Genomic DNA, 27,472 nt, shown 5'->3' with positions numbered 1-27,472 from the left:
ATGAGCCTAAAATATAATCATGAGAAGAAAAGGCCACATTTTGAACAACATATAAAAAGACCTTTTTGGGGATAAGAATAATGTGAACATGGCTGATCTCATGACACAATGTATAAACTCCAACGCTCCCTCTCTTTCTTGTATGTCTATAAAATGCAAAGAATGAGAATTATATTCCACAACAAAAGAAAGGAAAGCTAAGAGAGAAAAATGAGGAAACAAATACTTTGGGTTTTAGGTGTTGGGTTGAGTTTAATGATCAATAATGCTATTTCAACTCATTTGGGTAAACAATAACACATTGAACAGATGGAACAACCATTATCTGGAATTCAAATCCACAAGACTGTTCTTGCACTAACTAAATCTGCCTCCATTCATATTGAAGGACCTATACTTCTTGGCTCTATGGTAATTATTATTCATTATCTTCTTTTCTACGAACGCGGCGGATTTTGTGAGTTCAATTGAACAAGTACATTACTTGAGATTACGCTCTTTCTGAATCTACTTACTCTACTCAAAGAAATAAAAACAACAACATTGATAGGGGATCTTAATTTCATAGATTGTGATTTTGAAACATATAGAAGTACTATTACTTATATATTTAGTAGTTAAATTGTTTTGCTAAAAAATCTATACTATATTTTAAAGTAAAAAAAATATCTTTTTTGAACAAATTCAAAATTTCATGAGAAAATATTCGACCAAAATCTAAATTTTTGGTAAGTTCTATACGTAAATATTTAGATAATAGAGTAATATTTGAGAAAATATTAGACCCAAATTTAACGTTATATCGTTTATGTTTGCACAACTTATAGAAATATAAACGGTGGCCTAATCGTCCAAGATATATTAGTCCGACTAATTCAGATAAACACTATTATTTGTTTTGCTTTTTTGGAGGGATATTTTATGTGAAATTTGTGATTATGATATATAGGGTGAATATGTTGATGCAGGACTATTTGATTTTCGTTTTTTCTTTTTACAGTTCAAATATGCAAATTACAAAAATGCTAATTACACAAAGACTGGGAAAACTTCACTAAAATTCCAGCTAATTAACCAGCGTGGGGATTTCTCATTTGCTTTATTCTCTGGAGGTTTGTCAAATGTAAGTATATTTCCATGCTCTGCAAATTCTGTTTTTTTTTTAAATTAAAAAAAAATCCGCATTCATATAGGGTTTGGAGAAGGGGCGATAGAGAGTAGAGTACTCTATTTCCACTAAACTTTGTCATAAGTGATTTTTCGAAACATAATTTTTATATAGTAATAGTTTGGAAGGGGAGCCTTGGAGTAACTGGTAAAGTTGCTGCCATGTGACCAGGAGGTCACGGGTTCAAGCTTTGGAAACAGCCTCTAGCAGAAATGCAAGGCAAGGCTGCGTACAATAGACCCTTGTGGTCAGGCCCTTCCCCGGACCCCGCGCATAGCGGGAGCTTTAGTGCACCGGGCTGCCCTAATAGTTTGTGTTAGACCAAGGTTCGAAAAGTACTTTTTGAAAAAAGTTACTTTTATCGTCTTCCGAGAGACAATTTTAGCTAGGCCTTGGTCCCAATTAATAAGTTGAGACAATTATATGAATCATCATTTCTTCGTTTAAGCTCATATCATCATCATACTAAATAAAATAAAAGTGAAAAGCACGTTATATATAATTATAATAAGCACTTTTTTCCTATGAGCTTGCCCAAACACCTCAACTTTCTAAAATAAGTACTTTTGGCTTTCTAGAATCTTGGTAAGCAAAAACAAAAAGGTCACCCGGTGCATTAAAGCTCCCGCTACGTGCTGAATTCGGAAAGTGGCGGAGCCAGAAGTTCCACATAGGGGCTCAAAATCTGAACAAGTAAGTACATGAACTAGTCGAACGGAGTTCGACATCTACTATATATACATAAAAAACAATATAATATTTAACCACGTATAAATAATATAATTTTCTACCGAAGGAGGTTCGGATGAACCCCCTGACTTCATGTTGGCTTCGCCCTTGGGTCCAGGAAAGGGCCGAATTACAAGGGTTTATTGTATGCAGTCTTACTCTACATCTCTGCAAGAGGCTATTTCCACGACTTGAACCAGTGACCTCTTGGTCACATATGGTAGCAACTTTACCAGTTAATCCAAAGTCTTGGTAAACAAGCTATAAAAATTAATGGATATTGCAATGATTCAAACGGTAATTGTTTATATAAATAACTTCAGCTTCTCCAATTTGGTGCAAGTTTTGAGTATTGTAGGATATTTTACTTCATGCCAATGATCATTATGGTTTCTGTTTTCCCTATGTTTTAGAAGGAACTCTGATGATACTTGTATATGGACTTATAGATTCATTGTATGTTACAGCCTCAGTTGATATCCGTCTCAAATAACGTTGCATATTCCAATCCAAAAGCACCTCTTTATCTGCGTCTTGCTCTTGGGAAGTCATGGGATATTGTAAGTTTTTCTTTTGCTATATGCATCTATGATCCTTCAATTTAGAAACATTGTTAAATTGTTAAGTTTTTCTCCTAGATGACGGTTACTTGGACTAGTGGTTACAACATAGACGAGGCTGTTCCATTAGTCGAATGGGGTTGGAAGGGCCAAGAGCAAAAGCGTTCCCCAGCAGGGACACTCACATTTCATCGGAATAGCATGTGTAGTATGAGGATATTCTGTTGGTGTAGGCGTATCTTCCAAGATTGAACGATAGGAGAAAAAGACAATAATTTTTTGCATTCTTTATGCATTTACATACTGAATAATGTTATGAACGCGTTTGTAAGAACACCTGCAAGAACTGTGGGATGGCGCGATCCTGTATTCATACACACAAGTTTCCTCAAAGACATGTGGCCAAACATGTTGTAAGTTTTTCTAGTGGCCAAATATCTTTGACATGCCACACCGTGTTTTGAGCTCTTATTTTGTGAAATTTCAGGTACCCATACAAATTGGGTCACATATTAAACAATGGTTCAATTGTTTGGAGCAAGAAATATTCGTTTAAGTCTCCTCCTTTTCCGGGGCAAGAGTCACTACAATGCGTTGTGATATTTGGAGACATGGGGAAGGTAATCAACTAATGTTATCTGCTCTTCACCACAATACAAATGCTTTGTGTCCACAGAATTTGTTGTGAACCAAGCTAACTCCGTAAGGGCCTATGGACTAAAAATGGTGCATGAGACTGATTCAGTTGTAACTATTGGGTCGAGTACAATATTATGTCAAAGCTTTGGCTTTCTGATATCTCTCATCTCCCTTCTATGGTCTTCTATCTCATCCTCTTCTGGTTACTTCTTTCTCTGTTAATCTCTCCTTAGTTGATGTCTTATTACTTTGTTGTGCGTATTCTATGTTATAACTTGTATTCAGTGATTATAATATATACCAGTTCTTGTGTTGGAAATCGGGTTTGTTTCAGAATTCATGACATGATCTCTCTTAATTCTGTTTGTTTGTTGTTTCAGCAAGAATGCGATGGTTCAAATGAATATGCTAATTATTAGCCTGGATCACTTATGACAACTGACACCCTTATGAGGACCTTGATAACATTGACGCGGTTTTCCTTATTGGAGATCTCCCCTATGCAAACGGATATATCTCACAATGGGATCAATTTACAGTGCAAGTAGAGCCAATAACATCGAGAGTACCTTTCATGATTGCAAGGTCTGTTCATCATCAAGATTGCTTGCTTTTACATATTTGATACTGATAGTGCATCACATATATATATATATCTGCTAACAGAATTTGTTTTGCAGTGGTAATCATGAGAGAACTTGGGAGAACAGTGGATCATTATTCAACGGTCTAGACTCGGGCGGAGAATGTGGTGTACCAGCTGAAACATTATACTATGTTCCGGCAGATAATAGAGCTAAGTTCTGGTATGTGATTCATGTACTTTAATTTATCAACACTGAGAATCTAACTGTCTGCTTCCTTTCAAAGCCCATGTCTTTCAGTATATATTAGATAGTGATAGTATAAACAGTAAGACAAACTGGAAGGTAAGAGTATTGCACACTATTTTACGTGGAAAACCTCTTTGCTCAAGAGAGGAAAAACTAGGACCTGACCCTCAAGATTTAACTGTCAATCTTCACTAAGGTGCAAGAGCAAAGTAAACTATTACAACATATTGTACCTAGTTACTAACCCTCTTCACCCCTTTGCTTGTAACACTGCTATTACAAGACTTGAGTCTAAGCAATATCACTATTGCCCACTATAGAACTGCTTCTCGGTAATGTAGACTTTCCAACACATTCCAAAACTAACTCTAGCAATGAAGTTACAATAAAGCAATACAACTAGAAATAATTAAGATTCCTTTATGCAATAGAAACTGATTTTACAATGTCAAACATAAGACTCAACACTACAACAAAGCTACAAAGAAGAATATCTTGAACAACTCTATCAGGTCCCGTGCAACTTTTGTTGAATTTTTTTTTCTTGAGAGCTTGATTCCTTTATGCAATAGGAACTGATTTTATAATGTTACACATAAGACTCAACATTACAACAAAGCTACAAAAAAGAATATCATCTTGAACAGCTCTATCAGGTCCCGTGCAACTTTTGTTGAATTTTTTTCTTGAGAGAACACAAAATCCCATTCTTAATTGTCAATTCTTCAAGAGAGAAAACCCAAAAAACTTTGTTGTCCACGGTTTTAGTATTAACGTTAGAGACACACATCCTATGATTCATCTGATTGGCTGTTAGGTCTGCTGCATCTGCATGTTCTACCAACCACAACAGAGGATGACAGCTCTACAACTAGCTAGTCTGCAACTTGATTTACTCATGGGACCAGATCCGTGTATCAGGTTCCATAGTTTGTTGATCATCAAAACTAAATAACATTTCCCCTCTTTTTGATGATGACAAACTATGTAAGTCAACAAATGTTCCCCCTATCAACATTATGTGTTATTCCAACAATGTTAGCTAAAATATTCATAGTTCCCCATGCGTTTTTTCCCCCCTGCTTCTATTCCAACCAGATCGTCCTAGCAAAAACTTCTCATCCCAAGATGAATTACACCCTTCCCCCTTTTGGCATATAAAAAAGAAATATAGTAAACCAAACTAATACAGTATACAGGCAGGTAAATTCATGGCCACTGGGGCAACATTGAACATGAGTAAAATCATCATAAACACAACAAGCAGGCAGTAGAATAAATAACCAACATAGTCATATTAAAAAAGGACAATATTACATTATACTGAAGAAGAACTACAAAATATTAACACATAAACTGCTAACGGAGGAGAGAATAACAAGGGGCTAAACTGAGGAATTATGAGGAGGAGGATTTGGGAGTATGAGTATTGCTGTCAACATGAGCCTGAAGTAACTGTTGAGTTAGAGTTTTAATTTCAGCAGTAAGATTTGTATTTTAAACTTTCAACTCAGTAATTTCACTTGAATCAGGTCCCTCTGTCTGAGCGAGAAATAAATGGGCATTGAGACATGAAATCTCAGTATCTCGTCTTTCCAGGGTCACTGTCATTTCTTCCAATTACAACTTCAATTTTTCCTGCTGCTCCAGGAGATCAGACATCTGAGACTTTGCCTTGTTGTCGGTTCGACCTTCAACATATTCACACTCAAGAAGGGTGGATTGGGAGAACGCTTGCTTAATAGTGCCCTTAACACCCTTGCCCATATCAACTCCAAGAAGCTGGAAGACCAGGTTGAGCAAATACACATAACACAACCCATGTTTCCCATCTTTCACCGTCATTGTTTTATGATTATGCTCCAGCATAATGGCAGGAAGGTTAATAGGTTCAAATTTGCTAAGTGTTTCCATCAGAAACAAGTCAACTAAAGATGCAACAGTCCTCCTTTCTGATCTAGGCAGAAGAACCTTGTTCACAAACTCAAAGTAGAGTTGATATTGGCCTTTCAAAAACTCTTTAGGGACACTTGCACACAAACTTGGTAACTTACCAGCTTCAAGGATAAAGTCATGTGAGGGAACCATTTTATCCACTAAGGCAACCCCCTCCCTTGGAACTCTAAGAATGTTCCCCAAAATTTCTTCAGAAAGGTGGAACATGATGCCACCCACTATTGTGTTGAGACTCCATCATCGGCAAAGTCTATACTACAGTAGAACTCATGTACCTCATTTTCATGAAGAGTGGGAACAAGCCTCTCAAATAAAGATGTCCACCCTTGAATCTCAACTGCATCGACCAGGTCCCTCATTCCTGGATGATTACAAACTTCTGGATCAAAAACTCTACCACTCAAAACCTTCTGAGTGCGCAAAATTTTGATTCTCTCAGCCATGCTCAAAAGATTATCCACTTTTTGCCTTTTGTTGGGATGACCTGATCCCTTCTCAGGAGCATATGCCTCCATAATGATAGGCTTCTTTTCCTTAGTAGTTTCTTTGCATTTCTTTTGCCCCCTCTTTGGACACAGTAACTGAAACTTCACGTCTCCTCTTCTTTGATGCAGCAATCAGTCATCAAAAATGATATAACTATCCTTAGCAACTTTAGACATATCAATTACTTGATTATTTGGAACAATGTCTTTGTCAGTCATCGCTCGATGCGAGTTCCCTTCTCTGCATGGTCTTTGATTTGCTTGCCTTAATTGCATCACTAAGTAACTTCTTTTGAGTGCTTCGAGTAGCTTTCCAAAGAGGCTCAAAATGGCTTCCTTCCCTTTCTTAGACATCTCCATGAATTCTTTAGGGACTACACTTTTTTCTGGAACCTTATTTTCTCAACCCAATTGATAACTCACAACAGTTTCTTGATCAGTTGGACTCCCTTTATCTGCCATTATTTCTTTGTGCTGAGTTGTCCTTGTAAACCTAGTCATAAGAGGCATCTTATCTTCATCCTTGTCTTCTTCGCCAATTGATGCCCTAGGTAACTCTTGCATTGGGGTCTAGTCAAAGATGGGCTCCAATCCTACAACGGGAGCATTTGGTGATTTTTCTTTCTCATCAGAGAAAGGTGGTTTGATTCCATATACTCCCATCTAAGCCAGACTTTGGACAACCCATTCCTCCCCTACGCTAGTATGTTTGACCCAGCGGTGCATTCATCAGGTAAATCTCCATCAAAATGGCATTCAGACATATTTGAGGATACTAGACCAGGTTGAGATGAGGAAGTATTATCAACTGGAGGCTCATTCTCAGGGTAATGAAGACTAGTCTTGGCCACAGAGTGAACGAAACTCTGGGGCAACAACTCTTGAGATTTAAAGATCATAAGAGTTGGAGAACAAATGAGAGTACTTTCATGTAGAAGAGAGGATGGAGGAGATGTATATATGCAAAAGGTGATCGGAATTTACCTCGAAAAGTGAGCAATTTCAGTTTTCAGCATGGGTTCACTCATCAGAGTTTGAGAGTGAGTCTCAAGTTCAGACATTAAGGGGGGTTTCTAAGGGGGGTGGATCACCAGACATGCTTAGAGAGAAGAAACAAAAAGATAAAAAGAAGATTATATTATTTTTGAGAGAACTTGATGAGTTTGATTTGAGGAAGAGAGAGAGAGATTTGAAGGAGAATGGGCAAGAATTTGAATTTGGCAGGGGTTATAATGAGAGTAAAGAGAGGTGTCTGGTCCCTATGGTAGTTTCACTTAAGTGTTCAACTTGAAAAGACAACGAATCAGATTAGGGGTGCTTGACACGTGGCAGTTTTAGAATATTCTAGAAAGTAGTTCAAAATCAATATATAGAATGCTAACCTTTGAGTAGGGACCTGGTCTCTCTCAAGTTTGAATGTCAATTGTTTAGATCTATCCTGCCATTTCCTTCCATTTATTTGATCGACCATGGGTGTATACCAGCACAGGCATAAAACTGAATTTAGACCTCATGTATATAGTAGGAGTAAGGATACCTGTGTCCTGAATCTAGTCAATAAGAGGGAGTGAATGAATCACTTAGTTGTTCAGTTTGGTTTGATCATTCCAAGCTTTAAGAGATTCTTTTCAAACTGGTCCCTGCTGAACGCCTTTGTGAAGATGTCAGCAATCTGATCCCCAGTCTTGCAAAACTTCACACATATATTTCCTTTCTCGACATTATCTCTCAGAAAATGATGTATCACATCAATATGCTTTATTCTCTTGTGTTGGACCGGGTTCTTGGCCATTTTAAGAGCACTTGTATTGTCATACATCAATGAAAAAGTATCAATGAGTACTCCAAAATCCTCCAACTGTTGTTTGATCCACAACAATTGATTTCAGCAAGAGGCAACTGCAACATACTCAGCCTCTGCAGTTGATAGAGCAACTGAGTTTTGTTTCTTGGTTCCCCAAGAGATCAAGGAGGATCCCAGAAAGTGAGCCATTCTTGAGGTATTTTTCCTATCAACCAGGTACCCTGCATAATCAGTATCAACATATCATCCAGATTGAATGAGTCTCCAGCCGGATAGTATAGGGCCAGGTCCTCAGTTCCTTTTAAGTGCCTTAGAATCCTTTTTACAACCTTCAGATGGGATTCTTTTGGACATGCCTGAAACTTTGCACATATTCTCACGCTAAACACAATATCAGGTCTACTCGTTATTCAGATATAATGGAGACCCAATAATTCCTCTGTACATGGTTTCATTAACTGTAGGACTAGGTTCATCAGCATTAAGTTTTGAATTGGTTCCCATAAGAGTATTAATTGGCCTTGATTTTTTCATGTGGAACCTCTTCAGGAGATCCTTGATGTACTTCTCTTGGCAAATAAAGGTACCATGTGATGATTGCCTTATTTGCAATTCCAAAAAGAATGTTAATTCACCCATCATTCTCCTCTCAAATTCACTGACATAAGGGTAGTAAAGTCCTTGCATAAGGAACTTAAATTGGCTCCAAATATTATGTCATCTACATAAATTTGAACAATGAGCAATTCTCTTCCGCTTGCCTTCAAGAAGAGTGTGTTATCGATCTTCCCTCTCTTAAATCCGTTATCAAGTAGAAATTTTGACAATCTCTCATACTAGGCCCTGGGGCCCTATTTCAGACAATAGAGTGCTTTGTCAAGCTTGAGCACGTGATTTGGCTGATCAATATCTTCGAAACCAGAAGATTGTTTGTCATACACTTCTTCTTTCAAGTATCCATTCAAAAATGCACTCTTGACATCCATTTGAAACAACTTGAATTCTATAAACATGAGAAATGCAATTAAAATTCTAATTGTTTCCATCCTAGCAATGAGAGAAAATATGTCATCGTAATTGATCCTTTATTCTTGATTGTATCCCTAAACTACCAACCTTGATTTGTTCCTGGTTATTACTCTATTTTAATCTATCTTATTATGGTACACCTATCTGGTTCCTATAATGGTTCTGTCAGAGGGACGAGGAACCAGGTGCCATACTTTTCTTCTCTCAAATTGATGAAGCTATTCTTGTATAGAGTTTACCCAATCCGTATCCTTCAGTGCTTTCTTCACATTTTTAGGCTCAATGATAGACAAAACTGCTGAAAATGTCATTAGATTTCTAGTCTAAAACCTGGTATACATTCCAGAATCCAATGGTGAGACAAGATTATCCAAGGGATAGAAAGATTGATGCTTCCACCATGGATGATTTCATGGTTGTTGATCAGTAGAAGTATTCGTCCCTTCATCATCAGAAAAAGTCTCTTCAGATTGAGCTTGACTGTTAGCCACGTTGTCAATAGGCTGAACTGGTTCTTCTTCTCCTTGAGTTGAACCAGGTACCTTCTCTAGTTCCTTGTCTTCATTTGTTTCATCATCATTTTCAATCTCAATAGCTTGAGCTTCATCACTTGCAACAACATTGTCTCTTTGAATCTGAAGAAGCTCTTCAATCTCAGAATCATGTTTATTTTTGAGATTGTCTATTTTGCTAGATTTGTCAAAAATAACATGGACACTTTCTTCAATGCATAGTTTTCTCTTGTTGTACACTCTATAGGCTTTGCTGGAAGAGGAGTATACAACAAATATCTCTTCATTGTTCTTGGGGTCAAATTTACCCAGATCATCATTCCCATTATTCAACACAAAGAACTTGCACCCAAAGGCTCTAAGATAACTCAGCTCAGGCCTTTCGTTGTTCAGCAATTCATATGGAGTTTTGTTGAGTATCGACCTGATCATGCATCAATTAATTACATAGCAAGTTGTGTTCACTACCTCAGTCCAGAAATTCTTTGGCAGTTCAGAGTCTATCAACATAGTTCTTCCAATGTCAACTAGGGTTCTGTTCTTTCTTTCAACGACCCCATTTTGTTGTGGAGTTCTAGGAGCTAAGAAACTATGATGTATTCTCTGTTCTGCACAAAAGCTTTCAACCCTAGCATTTTCAAACTCTGTTCCATGATCTGACCTGATCCTTACTATTCTGTAGTTCAGCTTGGTTTGGATCATTTTTGCAAAAGTTATCAACAAATCAGCCGTCTCATTCTTGATTTTAAGAACATTGTCCAGTGAACTTGGTGAAATCATCAACAATGACAAAAAATTACTTTTTCCTTCCTCGACTTTGTATCTTGACCGGTCCACACAAATCCATGTGAATGAGTTCAAGAGGTCTGGTGGTGCTTACCAATTTCTTTATTTTGAAAGAAGTTCTTGTAACACCCCTCAAAAATTTTCTCTAAGATTCGGACCCTTCTTGTGTACGGGTAGGGTCGAACTCGAGTATTATGAAGTATATGGATGAGTTAAGATGCGTCCTTGGGAAATTAAGCAGTGTTAGAGGTGATGTGGGGTTACAAAGGACCCCTAGGACCAAGCTAAGTCCAAAAGATTCATCGTGACTAAGTTTTAGGATGAGTTCGTATAAAGGATCGACTTCTAACGACCCTACCTTTTGAAAGATGACAATCTGGATGTCCCACGACTAATTAAATAAGAGGTCATTGAGTCTTCTTTCCAACACCACCAAGAATGTAATTTTTGGAGTTCGGAGTCAAAAGATATGACGATCCTAAGACGAACTACCTCGACAGGAATTTTAGGCCTGGGTTGCAATTACTGGGAATCTGGGCTTGGCGCCGCAGTGGCGCGATGCGCCACTATCGCGCTAGGAATACGCCTCAGTAGTTTGGTCCCTAGCGCGGCGCGCCACTACGAGATGTGCAGGGTTTTCAAGCCTATTTGCCAGAACCCAGAAAATATGTCCTTGGCGCTGTAAGGGGGCGACGCACCACTATCACTCTAAGAACATGCCTCAGTAGTTTGGTCCTTGGCACAGCATGTCACTAACAGATGTGCTGGTTTTAGGCCTAATCGACCTGGCGCCGCAATAACATGATGCGCCACTATCGCGCTAGGAGCGTTTTCAGCCTATTTTTCAAAATTTTGGAGAAAAGGCAATTTGGGAATTGTCCTAAATTATATATACTCGAGCCTTGGGCATTTTGGGACCATTTTCAGCCTCTTCCTTTCTTTCTAAAAAGCCCTAGAAATCCCTCTCTCTTCTTCTTCTTCTTCTTTTTCTTCTTCTCCTCTATTTCCAACAAGGAATTGTTCCAAGAGCTTCAAGACTCCAAGTTTCCATTGAAGACCCAACAACAAGGTTTCTTCAAGAATCTATTCTAAGGTATGTAAGGCTACTCAAAACATGATTTGAGTCCACCCATGTGCCCTACACTTTCTTTGAGGTTAAATGTTCATAAGAATGGAGTTTCTTGATAAGCCTATGTCCAAAGGAGCATTGTTATCCATTAATATGATTCTTGTTGTGTTGATGTTGTTGAGCTAAGAAATTTCTAAAATCTTCTTGTTAGCATGAGTCGATGAAGATGAGTTGTTAAACATGCTTTATTGATTTTTCTTAACTATGTGAATTATGACAAAAATGCTAATTTTCTTAAATATGTTGTTTATCTTGAATTGTTGATTTAAAACCTTGGAGTTGTGGTGAGTCCCAAAAGATTTGTTAAATGAATAGAGGAACGATTGGATAGATTTGTATGTTGTTATAAATACATATTTAATCTACTCTTGAAAAATATGATTGAGATCGATCGGATTTTATGATTGGGAGAGGTTTGATTGTGATAGAGTTTATGAGTTGACAAGGTTGTAATAAGACTTGTCGATATGATTTGATTGAGTTGATTGGATGGAGTTTTATGAGTATTGAGTCTTGGTAGGAGTATCGAGCACCGAATTGGGCAAGAGTACAGTCCATACTCGAATCCAATAACTACGTTGCCAAACGTAAGAGGGGATTGAACCGTTAAAGTCGGAAGCTTCCCCAAAATTATTGTCCTGACATTATAGGACTAGGTTGGATTAGATCCATGATTGGTTGATTCATTCATACCCTGGCAAAGTATGAACGAACGCGGCAACAACGTCGGTTTGTTGTACTTTCACTGGCTCATAAGTGATGGTTATCGGATAAGAGAAACTCCCACATAGGTCTTGGTAGTACTCCAAGTCGGATTGAGTTGATTTGTATATGATTTGGTCCCGTCTAAACTATATTCTTTCTTAGACTTAGGGCGTTGTTGAGTTGTGTTTCCTTCTGAGTTAATATTCTCGAGTTGAATTGGTTCCTTCTGATGTTATTTCATTCGGCCATTTACAATACTCGTACATTCTATGTACTGACGTTATTTGGCCTGTATCGTTTCATGATGCAGAGACAGGTACTATAGATCATCAACCGGCGCACTGTTGAAGATCCACACATATCCAGTTACTTGGTGAGCCCTCCTAGTTTCCGGAGGATGCCAGACTTGTTTTACCATTTTGTTTGCTTTCTTTATCTTGCTTGTTGGTAGCCATGGACTTGTCATTGGCACCTCCTAGATGGTTATAGAGGCTTCATAAACCAGTGTGTGGGAAGGTTGGACTGTTATATTGAATAGCTTTTATTATACTTGTTTTGATGAGTTGATAGTGTTTGGCCTTCGGCCCTTATAATATGAATAGTGTGCTTATGATTGAGTCCCCCACTGAGTGAATGTGATTGAATGAAAGTGTGTCTGGACCAGGTGGTTCGCTTGAAGGCCAGAAATGACTTTCGAGTGCCGGTCGCACCTAGGGTACCCTCTCGGGGCGTGACAGTTCTGGTTTTCTTCCCTTTGACACACGCATCACAAACTCCGTTGTTAGTAAAGTTCACCTTTGCAAGTCCTTGAACTAGGTCCCTGGTTACAAGTTTTATTCAGCAAGGATGAACTAACATACCCCAGCCTCCTATTCTATAATTCTGTACTTTCATCTTGAACTCTGAGACATGTTAAATTATCTTCTTGAGTAGAGTTCAAATCAGCTATATACATGTTCTTACACTATTTTGTAGTCAAGATTATTTTCTGCGATGACAAATTTATGACAATGCATTTCTCAGAAAAGAATCTGACTTCATTTCCTTTATGACAAATTTGAGATATGCTGAGTATGCTGTACTTCAACCAATTTAGGTAGTACACATCTTTAATTGAATGCTCCAGTGACTTTCGAATTCTTCCAATGCCAAGAATATAACCTTTTTTTCCATTTTCAAAAGAGACAATTTCACCTTGAATAGCCTTTAGAGAGAGGAAATTTTCAGTCCTTCCAGTCATGTGCTTCGAGCAATCATTATCTATAAAGCAGCACTAATTGTTTTCTCTGGACCTTTCCTACACAAAAGTTATTGATTAGGTTAGGGAACCCATCTAAGTTTAAGCTCCTAGTATGCAGAAAGTGGTGTAATCAAGGCTTTCCTAGTCCAGTAAGGCAGCATCATCTTTCTCATCATCTTGTTTGGACCAGGTGCCTTCTTTTGACTGTCTTTATGCAAGAAATAATTTGAGAAATTTTCCTCAGACCTTTTCCAAGATCACAGTCCCCTTTTAGATGACCATTTCTGCAATAATGAATGCATAAAAAGTTATCAGATACAGACACATACTTGCTATGTGGATTGAAAGGAGGCTTTATCATTTTCCATCCTATACCCTTTCTACCATTGTATCCTTGATTTGTCAGATTTTCTATATTTTGGACGATGTAGTCCACTTGAGAGATTTACTTAACTCTTCCATAACCCGAACCAGGTCCTTCTCTAGTTGGATATTTCTTTTTAGGGCCATGACTAATTTTAATTCAGAGTTTTTAAGTCTTTCTTCAAATTCAGCTCAACTCTATTAGCCTTACCCTTCATCTTGACATCTATTTTAGGACTACATTCTAGCATTTTCTTGACACTATTATTCTCAGCTTCCAACAACATAATTTTTTCTTCTAATTCAGACATTTGGATGACCAAACCAGTTTTTCATCTTGAAAAATATCAATGCTATTATTCAGGAAATCCTTTTCAGAAGTTAATTCACATAATGAATCAATCAATACACAAGCCAGTTTCTTGAGTTTCCTAAAGGAGTAGGCATTGATATTTTCCTTAAGGTGAAGAAAGGTTACCTCTTCGTCTTCTTCATCATCAGACTTTGCCATAAAGGCAAACATAGAGTTAAAAATATCATCATCATCATCATCATTCACACCCAGCATAGAGGTATCTTCTTGGTGATCAGATTCCTCTGAGTCACTTGAAGAGTTTCCCCAGACAGCAACTTCACTACATAGTCAGCTGCAGCTCTTCTTTTTAATTTGTCCGAAACCTGGTCCCTTCGTTTGTCTCTATCGCCTCCAGTCTTGCCATAGTTTCTGTATTCTCTTTTCTGCATGAGACAATCTCTAATGAAATGTCTTGGTTTTCCACATCCATGACATAGGTTAGTGTCATTTGCAGCTCTGCTTATGTTACCCTTTTTCATGAACCCTCCATGCTTTCTCATAATTTTGTGAAATCTTTTGGTTAAGTATGCCATATCTTGATCTTCTTTATAATCTTCACCCGGAGTTACATTAAGATCTAAAGATTTGTCCTTCTTCATGTCTTTCTTAGAGTAGTCTTACTGCTTATTTAACTCATGAGTTTGAAGATTTCTAATTAATTCATCCATAGTATGAATCTTCAAATTATTTGCTTCTGTGATGGCATCTACTTTGCTTTCCCAGGACTTAGAAAGAATCTTGAGAATTTTCCTGACCTATTTGCTGGGATAGATGGGTTCACCTAAATGCCGAAGTTCATTAGTGATAGAGGTGAACCTGGTATGCATTTCCTGAATAGTCTCCCCTTCCCTCATAGTGAAGTTTTCATATTGAGTAGTTAGCATGTCAAATTTTGACTCCTTCACTTGAGTAGTTCCTTCGTGAGCAGTACTTAGGCAATCCCATATTTCCTTGGCAAATTCACATGCAGAAGTCCAGTTATATTCATCAGGTCCTATTCCACAGACCAACAGTTTTTTTTGCTTTGTAGTTCTTTTCTATCTTCTTTTTGTCAGTTTTATCATATTCCTTTCGAGTTTTGGGTATAACTCGAGTAACTTCTCCTTCTTTGACCTCTCTTATAGGAACGTATGGTCCATCCAGAACAACATTTCATAGTTCACTATCCTCTGCCATGAGAAAGTCGTGCATGCCAGTCTTTCACCACCCATAAAATTGACCATTAAATCTAGATGGCCTAGTAACAGATATTCCCTTTTCAAGATTAGGTGGAGCAACCATCTTTCAGTTCAGAGGATCTTCTCTCAGTGTTAACCATATAAAAAACATTTGCTCTGATACTAATTGATAGTTTTGCACGAGTCCATCATTATGCCAAAGGACCTGGTCCTTTGACAGATTATAAATAGTAAGACAAACCGGAAGGTAAGAGTATTGCACACTATTTTATGTGGAAAACCTCCTTGCTCAAGGGAGAAAAAATCACAATCTGACCCTCAAGATTTAACTATCAATCTTAACTAAGGTGCAAGAGAAAAGTAAATTATTACAACCTATTGTACCTAATTACTAACTCTCTTCACCCCTTTGCTTGCAACACTTCTATTACAAGACTTGAGCCTAAGCAATATCACTATGGCCCACTACACAACTGCTTTTTAGTGATGTAGACTTTTCAACATACTCCAAAACTAACTCTAACAATGACATTACACTAAAGCAATACAACTAGAAATAATCAAGATTCATTTATGCAAGAGGAACTCATTTTACAATGTTACACATAAGACACAATACTACAACAAAGCTACAAAGAAGAATATTTTGAACAGCTCTATCAGGTCCCGTGCAGCTTTTGTTGAAGTTTTATTTTTCTTGAGAGAACACAAAAACCCGTTCTTAATTTTCAATTCTTCAAGAGAGAAAAGCCAAAAAAAATGTTGTTCACGGTTTTAGTATTAACGTTGGAGACACACATCTTAGGATTCATCTGATTGGTTGTTAAGTCTGCTGCTTCTGCTGGTTCTACCAACCACAACAGAGGATGGCATCTTTATAGCTGGCTAGTCATCAACTTGACTTACTCATGGTACCAGGTCTGTGTATTAGATCTCATAGTTTGTTGATCATCAAAACTAAATAACAGATAGGAAACAGTAGTTAACATGACAAAAAGCTTTTTACATGTAGAAAATTTGATCCTCCGTGATGTCATAAGATTTGTCCCTTGCAATGAAAGTTTGGGGTCAGCTATATGAATTCTTATTGTCCATGTTCATGTGTTTCTTTAGTGACAGTGCTTTCGTTTACTTTTCTTTATGTGAGCTGCACTTTAACTTAATCAACGTGTCAATTTTTACATGTATCTTGTTGATAGGTATGCAACTGATTATGGAATGTTCCACTACTGTATAGCAGACACTGAGCATGATTGGAGAGAGGGATCTGAATAATACAAACTAATCGAGAAATGCTTTGCGTCAGCCAATAGACATAAACAACCTTGGTTGATTTTTGCTGCTCATCGTGTTCTTGGTTACTCGTCCAATAACTGGTATGCTAAGGAAGGATCATTTGAAGAGCCCATGGGAAGGGAGCACTTGCAAAAGCTCTGGAAAAAGTATAAGGTTGATATGGCATTCTTCGGCCACGTCCATAGCTATGAAAGAGTTTGCACATGTAGCTGTACTTGAAACTATAAATCTGTTTTACTAAGAGTGAATAGGTTAAAACTTTGAAACTATCACAATTTTGCGAGTTTCATTCTTCAACTATCAAGTATTCCCATTACATAACTAAACTATCATCACCCTGTATATTAAAACACACCTCATTGCTTAGTTGGTCAAATGTTTGAATTAACTACTTGTTTGTCAAAATGTTGTATGGACAGAATCAATGTGTGAACAAGGAGACATCTCACTACTCCGGCGTAGTGAACGGGACAATTCATGTTGTTGGTGATGGAGGAGGAAGTCATTTGTCATAATTCACAACCATTAACACCACATGGAGTGTGTTCAAAGATAATGACTATGGATTTGTCAAACTCACAACATTTAACCAATCTTCCCTTCTCTTTGAGTACAAGAAGAGCAAAGATGGTAAAGTGTATGACTCTTTTACAATCTCAAGAGACTATAAAGATGTCTTAGCTTGTGTCCATGATGGTTGTGAACCAACTACTTTGGCTAGTTAAACTCAATGTGTCTACAAGTGTTTGTAGCAAAGAATAAAGTACTTTCAACTTCTTTTTTCCATTTTAGATTTAATCATCTGATATCTAATGCTTACTAGCCCGACTAATTTAGATTCGTATGAAATCTCTCATTATGTTTCTTTGGTTGTCTTATTAAGTGGATGTAAACTACTAGTTGTTGTTGATTTCAAAATAAAGAAGAGGGACATAATGGATCTATTTTGTCCAAAAGCAACAATCACATCATTTAAGTTCTAGCCGAAAACGAGAAATTTGATTTAGTACTTTTTTACAAATTTATTTTTAATTTTATATTTTTTTTACAAGAGATCTTCATAACCCGTAACAGATTTGAAAAGATTATCTTCTTTTTATTTAATTTATAAGTGGCCGTAAGAAATCATGTCCTCGCCATGCCATATAGGTGTCTGTTTTAGATGGATATAACAAAGTTATTCAGTTTTTCACATTCACTTTTAACTTATATATAAGAAGTAACATTTACAAACTCCTTCATACTTGTAATAAAATGCAATTTTTCACTATTATCCTTTTGATTATTCTAAATTATTATCTTTTTGATTATTCTAGAAAATTTTAAGTAGTTAAGAACTTCATTAAATGAAGGATAATGATGGAACAAAATTCAGTAATTCTCTGGAACTTTGAACAATTTATTTATTTTGGATTATGAAAAAAGTCTTAATAATTCACTTAATATGGACTCGAGAGTATATATCGATAAACTAATTCAAACTTACAAACCTTTTTATGTACCTTGTATACAAAATGAGTAAATTGTAATAAAACAAAAAGGAAAGAACTTAAAAGTGAACAAAAAAGAAAAAGAAAAAAAATTGGCTCGTGCAAAGCACAGGATACACTATCAAAGCTAAATTAAAAAGAATATTAAAATATCACCATGAAAGGGACTTATTAGCAGAATACATGTGAATAGTCACAAACTGGTCCATTCTTTGTAATTTTCAAAAAAAAAACATGTGAATTGTCACAAACTAGCTCATTCTTTTTATTTTTAATTTTTTTTATAAAAAATCCTTTAATATTTGTACAGACAAGTTTATAATATAAATATAATATATCAACTTGAATAAAAATAATGAAGTACAATTTGCAATAGTCAATATTAAACTAACGTGTATACAAAAACTTCTTGAATGTGCGCTGGACAAGTGGGGCTGCTTATAGCTGCAGCCGCCATTAAGATGTTATCTATTTTTATTTAGCTACGATTTTTTTTTAAGTACTACATATTTAATGAGGAGAAGAGATGCATCGGTCTTGTACATGAATGTTAAATGAACGGGACGCAGCCTTACCTTGCATATCTGCCAGAAGCTATTTTTAAGGCTTGAACCCGTAACTTCTTGGTCACATGGCAACAACTTTACCAGTTACTCTAAAGCTCTCATTCAAAAAATATATCCTATAATTCACCCAAATTTAATTTGTGATAAACTAAGCTAAAAATCAGATTGAATTATGACCCACTTAATCTAAACAATATTGACATACTAGTGTAGTTCATAAAAAGAAAAGAGACCAAATTCGCGTAAAGAAAATTCAAAAAATAAGAGACCCGAAACTCGACTCAGGACTCAAGACTCAAGACCTAGGACCCAGACCAAGAGAGTGACCTCAACCTCAACACGAGACCTAATTCGAGATTTGGAAGATGACCCCGACCCAAGACTTGAGCTCGACTCGATATCCGATTTCGATCCCAACCCGGACTTATGCCTCGAGATTGACCCGAGAAGCAACCCTGAATCGAGCCGAAATTCGACCCTGACCTAAGAGCCGAGACCCAAAATTGACCTCAACTCAGAACCAGAACCTGACACTGACTTGAGATTTGATCCCAATATGGGATTCGAGACTCGATTCGAAACTCAAGATCCGACCCCGACCCAAAACCCCATTCCTATCCTGATCTAGAACTTGAGATCTGTCCCTAATTTGGGACTCGATCTCGACCCTAGCCTCTATTTAGGACTCGAGATTCGACCCCGCCCCAAAAATCAAGACTTGATATGGGAATTGGGACTCGAGACCTTACCCAAAGCCTAATCTGGGACTCGAGACCCTATATTGACTTAATCTGAAACATGAGACCTGACGTCGACCCCAATTTAATGTTCGAGATCCGATGTTGATTTGGGACTTGACTACGACTTGAAATTCAAGAAAGCCATAAGACGAGGTCGAGAATCTGTGATCGACCACTCCCAAATACGATGATGCTCCCCTTTCATACTACAATGAGATTCTTATAGATTTATGAATTCAGTCAGCTAAACTCCATAAAACTCCTCAATCTATAATATTAACAAGAAATCGTGACCGCTTTAGGTTTGATTTACTCTAGTTGAATGTAAACTAAAATAACCGACGCTTATTCAAACAAAGAGAACCAATTCAAGACCCGATCCCGATTCGTGAACCAATATCCGACCTTGACCTGATCCAATCCTACTAGACATGATGAAAAATATGTGGATAAAATCTGTGATTTATAAATACAGAATGCAGGTTGAAATGAGTTCAATATGACACCCCCTAGCCCCATTATAAACCGTAAAAGTTATAATAGTTGAATTGTAGTCTCTCTTTTTAAGTAGTTGAATTATAGTTGAGCTTTTAAAATTTGTTTATTTTGAAAAATACATTTTATTAAAAAGAGGATTTCAAAAAAGTATTTTTGAGCAATTTGTATTTGACCAATCAATTGAAAAAACACTATTGAAGTAACAATTTGTACTTGACCAAGGTTATGAAAGTGCTTTTCGACTTTTTTTAAAAAAAATTTCAGCGACAACTTATGTTACTGTTCAAAAATAATTATTTGTTTTTGTTAAAAACTTGATCACGTACATATCTCAACTCTCTAAAAAAGAAAATCGACTATTAGTATTTTACTACAATCAGAGATAGAGCTAAAATAGGAGTTACGGATTTGACTGAACCCCTCAGCATTAGTCTAAATCCTATGTTCATCTTAAGAAATTTCTTAAGTATATACAGATTATTAATTTAAAACTCAATAATTTAAAAAGACCAAAATCTCAAATCTATAAACTTCAAATCTTAAGCTCGCCCCATATTAAAATATATTAATAGTAGAAAAACTCTTTCATCATTTTCTCTCTACCTCTCTTTCTTTCTTGTTTTTGTCTATAAAATCCAAACATATCATTCTCTCTCTACCTTTCTTTCTGTCTTGTTTATGTCTATAAAACCCAAACATTCCACATACCAAATCCTGCCTCACCCCTCAAACAAAGAAATAGAGAAAAAAGTATGAGGAACCAATTGTATTTGTTACTTTTCGGTGTTTTTGTGTTCATCACTTTGAATAAAAGTGTTCATATTTCAGCTCAAGAATACATTAGTTTGAGGAAAGAAAAACATAGACATGATGATATGCAACAAATGGAACAACCATTAGCAGGAATTCAAATCCACAAGACTGTTCTTGCATTAACTAAATCTGCCTCCATTCATGTTGAAGGACCTATGCTTCTTGGCTCTATGGTAATATTTTCTTGTTTCTCTTGTTGCAATTTCATATTAAGTCAGAAATTTCGTTAATGAAGTTTAAGATTTGATATATATATATATACTTAACTAGCATTCAGTTATATATTTTGGGAGTAAATAGTTTTGAAAATTTATTTTCAAATATCTATTTAGTAATAAAATTTGATCAGAATTTGAAAACCTGATCTTCAAAATCAGTTTTTGGGACTTCCACTCACAAAACTTTAATTCTTTTCAAGTAAAATATATGTCCAAACACAATTTTAAACTCCCCAAATCACAATATCAAAAGCTTAAATTTTCAAATTTTAACTTTAAATTCTATCGCCACACATGAGCTTAGCTTCCTCCATCTATCGCCTGCAATTCTCACTTGGAGATAAAATTCCTTATTTATAAAAAAATGGATGGAATAATAGTAATATTTGATCTTTATATATATATATATAACACCTTTAAAGTTTTCTGACATCTTCTTTTTTGAGGAATACAATTAATCATTCTAGTATTATATTATTAACTTTTAAATCTATAATAGTAAATGTTTTGCTAAAAATGTGCACTTCATGTTATGTTTTAAAACTTAATAAGATAAAATTTTCAAACTGCACCAAGTTTCTTTCATTAATAATGACATTAGATGTTCAACAAAGATTATTGGACATACTATATCTAGTATTATTTTATGTAACATATTTTTTTTAATTTTCCAAAAAAGAATGATATTCTTTATATTAGAAATAATTTAATTTTAAACTTTACATATAATTTTATAATGTGTATAGAATAACAAATTTTAAATATCAACTTTTTTTTTGGTTTAAATCTTTATTCAATCAAATTCTATTTATATAAATTGTGATAGAAAAAGTATCTTTTAAAGTAAAAAATAAAAACAAATAAAATAACGCTATGCTATTTTCTTAAACGAGGAATAAAAAGGACAAATAAAAGGTGAGAAAATCGAGAAAGGAATGAAAGAAAATCATTAGTAGTTTCTTGTACTAATTATTTAAATATGTTACTTCCAAGAAAAAATAACGAAAATTTGTTTGCTTTATTCCTCTCATCTACCAAATAAGATGAAAAAGTAGGTAAAGTTTATTTACACGCAGTATTAAGATCAAATTAATAAATACATAATATATTTTTTAGAGTTTGTTTTCAAATGCAATGATTTATGGAGGGGCTAGATAAATCTCATAGTATTAAGAGCTAATTACATTCTATCTCTATTCTTTTTCAAATTACAAAAAATCCTTAAATTTGGTGGAATCAGAATATATCCCAAAAATTCCTGATGCATCACGTAAAGTGATGTATTTGACCAACAAATTGCGTAAAATGATTCATCCAATATTTTGACACATTATGTAAAGTGATATATCTGACTGATACATCACATAAAGTGATGTATTTGATATACATCAAAATAATATTTTTTTTACGACGACTCATTAATTTTTGATAGATTACACATAACTATCATGTAATTATGATTATTTAATGTGTATTTTTATTTTATTATTTTACTTAGCTATAGTAATTTTAATTAATTTAACGTAAATAAGTATTTTAGCCAAAGAATTCTTTTCTCTCTCTCTCCTTTCTCCTTTTTTTTTCCTTTTCTTTTTCATTGTAATTATAAATAATATATGAATTTTGAATGGTGATATTATAGGGTGAAGATGTTGAATGGGTTACAATAAACCTATGGAATGCAAATCCTACAAATGATGATTGGGTTGGAGTTTTTTCTCCTGCAAACTTCAAGTAAATCTCTATCCCTTTTAGAAACTCCATCATTTTATTTTATCTTAAAAAGTTTTTTTTAAAATATCAGTCGTATTTTAAAATATAAAAAAACGTGAAAAAGATAAAAATGCACAAGATTCACGATATTCGAAAAGGTAGCAAATTCATGTCTTGCATAATGTAGAATGATTTTTATTAAATAAAATACTTTATGATTCTCTATTATGAAATTCTCATAAAAAGTTTAATCGACCCCAATGCAACTATTAAATAGGACAGGAAATAACAAAAGAAATAATAATAATTTCTAATGCTGACTTTTAAAGCACTATTATTAGAATTTTTTAAGGTCCCTATGGTCCACCATAAGTTGATTTTCTTAGGTTCTATATGCCTAGGCCATACCTACCAAATATTTTTAAAAAGAAGGAAAAAGATAGGTGAGCCTACATAAAATTGATGATTTGTTAAGATGAGTATAATTATTATTATTATTATTATTTATTATTATTAATAATAATAATTCCGTTTTCATTTCACTAAAAAATGTTCAATAACTATTTTCTACAGATATTTCTGTGAGAGTTTATTTTTCACAATGTATTTTAAGCTAGTTCAATGAAAAATGAGTAGAAAAATCATATTTATAGTATAAATTTTTTATTGATATATAGAAAAACTTTTATTTTTAGTAGTAATTAATCTATTTTACGTGTTCATTAATATCTCTTATTAAAAGTTTATTTGTGGAGTATAATTCTAACTTTTTGCTATATCATTCTTTGGATATGCTGTCTTACTTAACTTTACATTTTAATCTTCTTTTATTTTTATTTTAATTTAATAAATAAAAACCAATTAAAAGAAAATTGATCCAACTAAATTTTTTAACCTTTCTATGAGTGATGATCCACTAACTTTACTACCTTCAAACATATTCAAATGATGCATTCTACACGTCCTTTTGTGAGTTTAAAAATATTTTTCATTTGAAAAGTGAACCAATAATTTAGATGATAAATTAAAAAAAATATGAAGTGCACGTTAATATAAAAAGCTGCGGATTAAGACAAGAATAATATTATATAAAAAGCTGCGGATTAAGAGAGTGTCATTACACCTAATGTTTCAATTGCAGTGAATCCATTTGTCCCCCAGTTACCATCGATGAACAACAATTTGGAGCTCCTTTTTTATGTACTGCACCCTTAAAGGTATATCTAAATTCATTTCATATATGTTTTTTTTTCTTTTTGTTTCTTTGTTAAATTTAAGTAATAAAACTGTCACTAATTAACAATTTTTACACCGTCAAGTTATTTTTCGTGTTGAAACATGTACTTCTTGAATTTATGTAGTTATACTTGATTTTTTATTTTTTATTTTTTTGGTGTTATAGTTCAAATATGCAAATTACCAAAATGCTAATTACACAAAGACTGGGAAGACTACACTGAAATTCCGTCTAATTAATCAGCGTGGGGATTTCTCCTTTGCCTTCTTTTCTGGCGGATTGTCTAATGTAAGTTAATTGGTAGTTGACCGTCCTCTCGCTATCGGTATTTATATTATTCTTCTAGTTTTTTTATTCTTTTATTTTGGCTATTATTCATGTTTTTTTTTCTTGCTTTGGTTATCGTATATTTTGTTGTTATTATTGTTCTTTTTCCTCTGTATGTTCCTCTCCACTTCACATTATTTTATTGTTGTTATTGCTCTCAATTCTGTATTCCCTTTTTCAAACTACTTAGAAAGGCTTTATTTTAAGTCAATGGTGTATCAGAAACAATCTACCTATCTCTATGAGGTAAGAGTAATGTCTTCAAACACTCCAACCTCTTTTGACCTTACCTGTGGGATTACATGTGTCTGATACGACTCGAATCCCTTTACATTTTTGAAAAGTCCGAGCAACATGGAGTACAAATACTTGAGCTTGTATTATATATGTGTGTATTATGATTTTTATTTGTTCTATGTATTAAAAGGAGCTTTGATTGATATGTATGGACTAATAAATTCATGCTTGTTACAGCCTAAGTTGATAGGCGTCTCAAATTCCGTCGTATTTGCCAATCCGAAAGCACCTCTTTATCCGCGTCTCGCTCTTGGGAAGTCATGGGATATCGTAAGTTTATCTCTTGCTATTTTTAATACATCAAACCAAACAATGTAATACACACTCTTGAATATAATGTAGTAGTGTGTCGAGTTGATCAATTCCTTAAATTGGAGAACGATTCGTTATTTTGAATCCCTGCTCTGTCACTCCCCTGCATATTGGAGATTCGTGTTCGTATCATGACATTAACTAATGACTCTTTTTCTCCTAGATGACGGTTACTTGGACGAGTGGTTACAACATAGACGAGGCTGTTCCATTTGTCGAATGGGGTTGGAAGGGCCAAGAGCAAAAGCGTTCCCCAGCAGGAACACTCACATTTCATCGGAATAGCATGTGTGGTATGACGACTTCTACTAAGCTACGACTGTGTGGTATTCTGATTAAAGTTGAAGATAAGAGTAGAATTGTTGAATAGGGTTATGAGCGCGTTTGTAGGAACACCTGCAAGAACTGTGGGATGGCGCGATCCTGGATTTATACATACAAGTTTCCTCAAGGATTTGTGGCCAAACATGGTGTAAGTTTTTCTGTAGGAGCGAGTTACTTCATCGTAGACATGTCACACCCTGTTTTGATCTCTTATCTTGTGAAATTTCAGGTACACATACAAGTTAGGACACATGTTAAACAATGGTTCAATTGCTTGGAGCAAGCAATATTCGTTTAAGTCTCCTCCTTTTCCGGGACAAGAGTCATTACAACGTATTGTGATATTTGGAGATATGGGGAAGGTAATCTACTAAAAATATCAGTTGTTCCAACACAATAGATATCAAATGTATTAACGTTGACGAATGTGGTTTTTCCCATATTTGTTGTTTCAGCAAGAGCGCGATGGTTCAAATGAATATGCTAATTATCAGCCAGGTTCACTTATGACAACTGACACTCTTATTAAGGACCTTGATAACATTGATGCGGTTTTCCTCATTGGAGATCTCCCTTATGCAAACGGATATATCTCACAATGGGATCAATTTACAGCGCAAGTAGAACCAATAACATCGAGAGTACCTTTCATGATTGCAAGGTCTGTTCATCATTGTGATTGTGGATAGTCTATATCACCTTTTCACATAGTTCTTGTTCTGACTGTCTGCGAGGTAAATTTGTTTTGCAGCGGTAATCATGAAAGAACTTGGGAGAACAGTGGATCATTATACACCGGTCTAGACTCCGGTGGAGAATGTGGTGTACCAGCTGAAACATTATACTATGTCCCTGCAGAAAACAGAGCTAAGTTCTGGTATGTGATTCATGTCAAACACACATATATTCATATTACTACTGATGATAATATAAGAGCATCGTGTAATTAAGGTTAAAAAAGAAACTTTAAAAATCGAGTCCTTGCATATTGTTGACAGGTATGCAGCTGATTATGGGATGTTCCACTTCTGTATAGGAGACACTGAGCATGATTGGAGAGAGGGATCTGAACAGTATAAGTTCATCGAGCAATGCTTCGCATCAGCCAATAGACACAAACAACCTTGGTTGATTTTCGCTGCTCATCGTGTTCTTGGTTACTCATCCAATGACTGGTATGCTAAGGAAGGTTCGTTCGAAGAGCCAATGGGAAGGGAGCACTTGCAAAAGCTCTGGCAAAAGTATAAAGTTGATATGGCATTCTTCGGGCACGTTCATAACTATGAAAGAGTTTGCCCTATTTACCAGGTAAACATTATATTTCTAAAGTTTTCACTTATATATATTTGAGAACCATTCATTTTATTGTTTGTCAAAATGTTGTATGGACAGAATCAATGTGTGAATAAGGAGACATCACACTACTCTGGCGTAGTGAACGGAACGATTCATGTTGTTGTTGGTGGAGGAGGAAGCAATTTAAATAAATTCACAACCATTAACACCACATGGAGTGTGTTCAAAGATTATGACTATGGATTTGTCAAACTTACGGCATTTAACCAATCTTCCCTTCTCTTTGAGTACAAGAAGAGCAAAGATGGTAAAGTGTATGATTCATTTACAATATCAAGAGACTATAAGGATGTCTTAGCTTGTGTCCACGATGGTTGTGAACCAACTACTTTGGCTAGTTAAACTCAATGTGTCCTGAAGCTTGCTAGAATAACTAATCTAGATTCGCATTGAGTAAGGGCGAAAAGAGTACTATCAAGTTGGTTCTAGAGCTAGTGGTATTTACAGCATGTATTTCTTTTCTCTCTCTCTCATTATGGTTCTAAGCTTTCATATTGCCTCCTTTTAAGTGGATGTAAACTCTCAATTTTCTGGGTATCAACAACAGTAAACTAGCAGTTTTTCTTAGGATTCATTTGTAAATTTTTTTTTAATTTTTTTTGAAAATTAGTATTTGGCCGTAAACAAAATTAAAAAATATATAAAAACATTCAAAATCTAACCTGTAAAGAAACATAGGGATGAAAATTGATATTATTCCTTGGAGCATTGTTATTACTACAACCTTATATAACCATACCCAATCATGAGGCAAAAAGAAATAGTTTAATTATCAAGATAATTCACTATGAATAAGTGAAATCACCTTTCTACC

General features: G+C 35.2%; 1 protein-coding gene and 1 pseudogene across 1 annotated transcript; both read left to right on the top strand.

Moving 5' to 3' along the window:
- The first annotated feature begins 210 nt into the window (after positions 1-210).
- On the top strand, positions 211-17,492 carry LOC129892955 (nucleotide pyrophosphatase/phosphodiesterase-like; annotated as a pseudogene).
- Positions 17,493-20,712: 3,220 nt separating this feature from the next.
- Positions 20,713-27,246, top strand: LOC129891342 (nucleotide pyrophosphatase/phosphodiesterase-like). The gene is made up of 12 exons (XM_055966659.1): positions 20,713-21,047; positions 22,735-22,826; positions 23,947-24,022; positions 24,208-24,330; positions 24,844-24,936; positions 25,142-25,271; positions 25,369-25,450; positions 25,532-25,664; positions 25,758-25,963; positions 26,054-26,179; positions 26,301-26,610; positions 26,695-27,246. Exons 1-12 carry the CDS (start codon positions 20,814-20,816, stop codon positions 26,998-27,000), a joined length of 1,911 nt encoding a protein of 636 aa, XP_055822634.1. The 5' UTR covers positions 20,713-20,813; the 3' UTR covers positions 27,001-27,246.
- The last annotated feature ends 226 nt before the right edge of the window (positions 27,247-27,472 follow it).

This window comes from Solanum dulcamara, chromosome 6 (genome assembly GCF_947179165.1).
Source record: "Solanum dulcamara chromosome 6, daSolDulc1.2, whole genome shotgun sequence".
Taxonomy (NCBI): Eukaryota; Viridiplantae; Streptophyta; class Magnoliopsida; order Solanales; family Solanaceae; genus Solanum; species Solanum dulcamara.
The sequence above is the reverse complement of the archived record's forward strand: the minus strand, read 5'-3'. Positions and strand labels throughout refer to the sequence as shown.

Excerpts from the sequence above, each read along its gene's own strand:
- LOC129891342 (XM_055966659.1), top strand. The coding sequence starts at position 20,814 with ATGAGGAACCAATTGTATTTGTTACTTTTCGGTGTTTTTGTGTTCATC. Across the intron at positions 25,451-25,531 it reads GATTTGTGGCCAAACATGGT|GTACACATACAAGTTAGGAC; the intron begins GTAAGTTTTTCT and ends GTGAAATTTCAG. Across the intron at positions 26,180-26,300 it reads GAAAACAGAGCTAAGTTCTG|GTATGCAGCTGATTATGGGA; the intron begins GTATGTGATTCA and ends TATTGTTGACAG.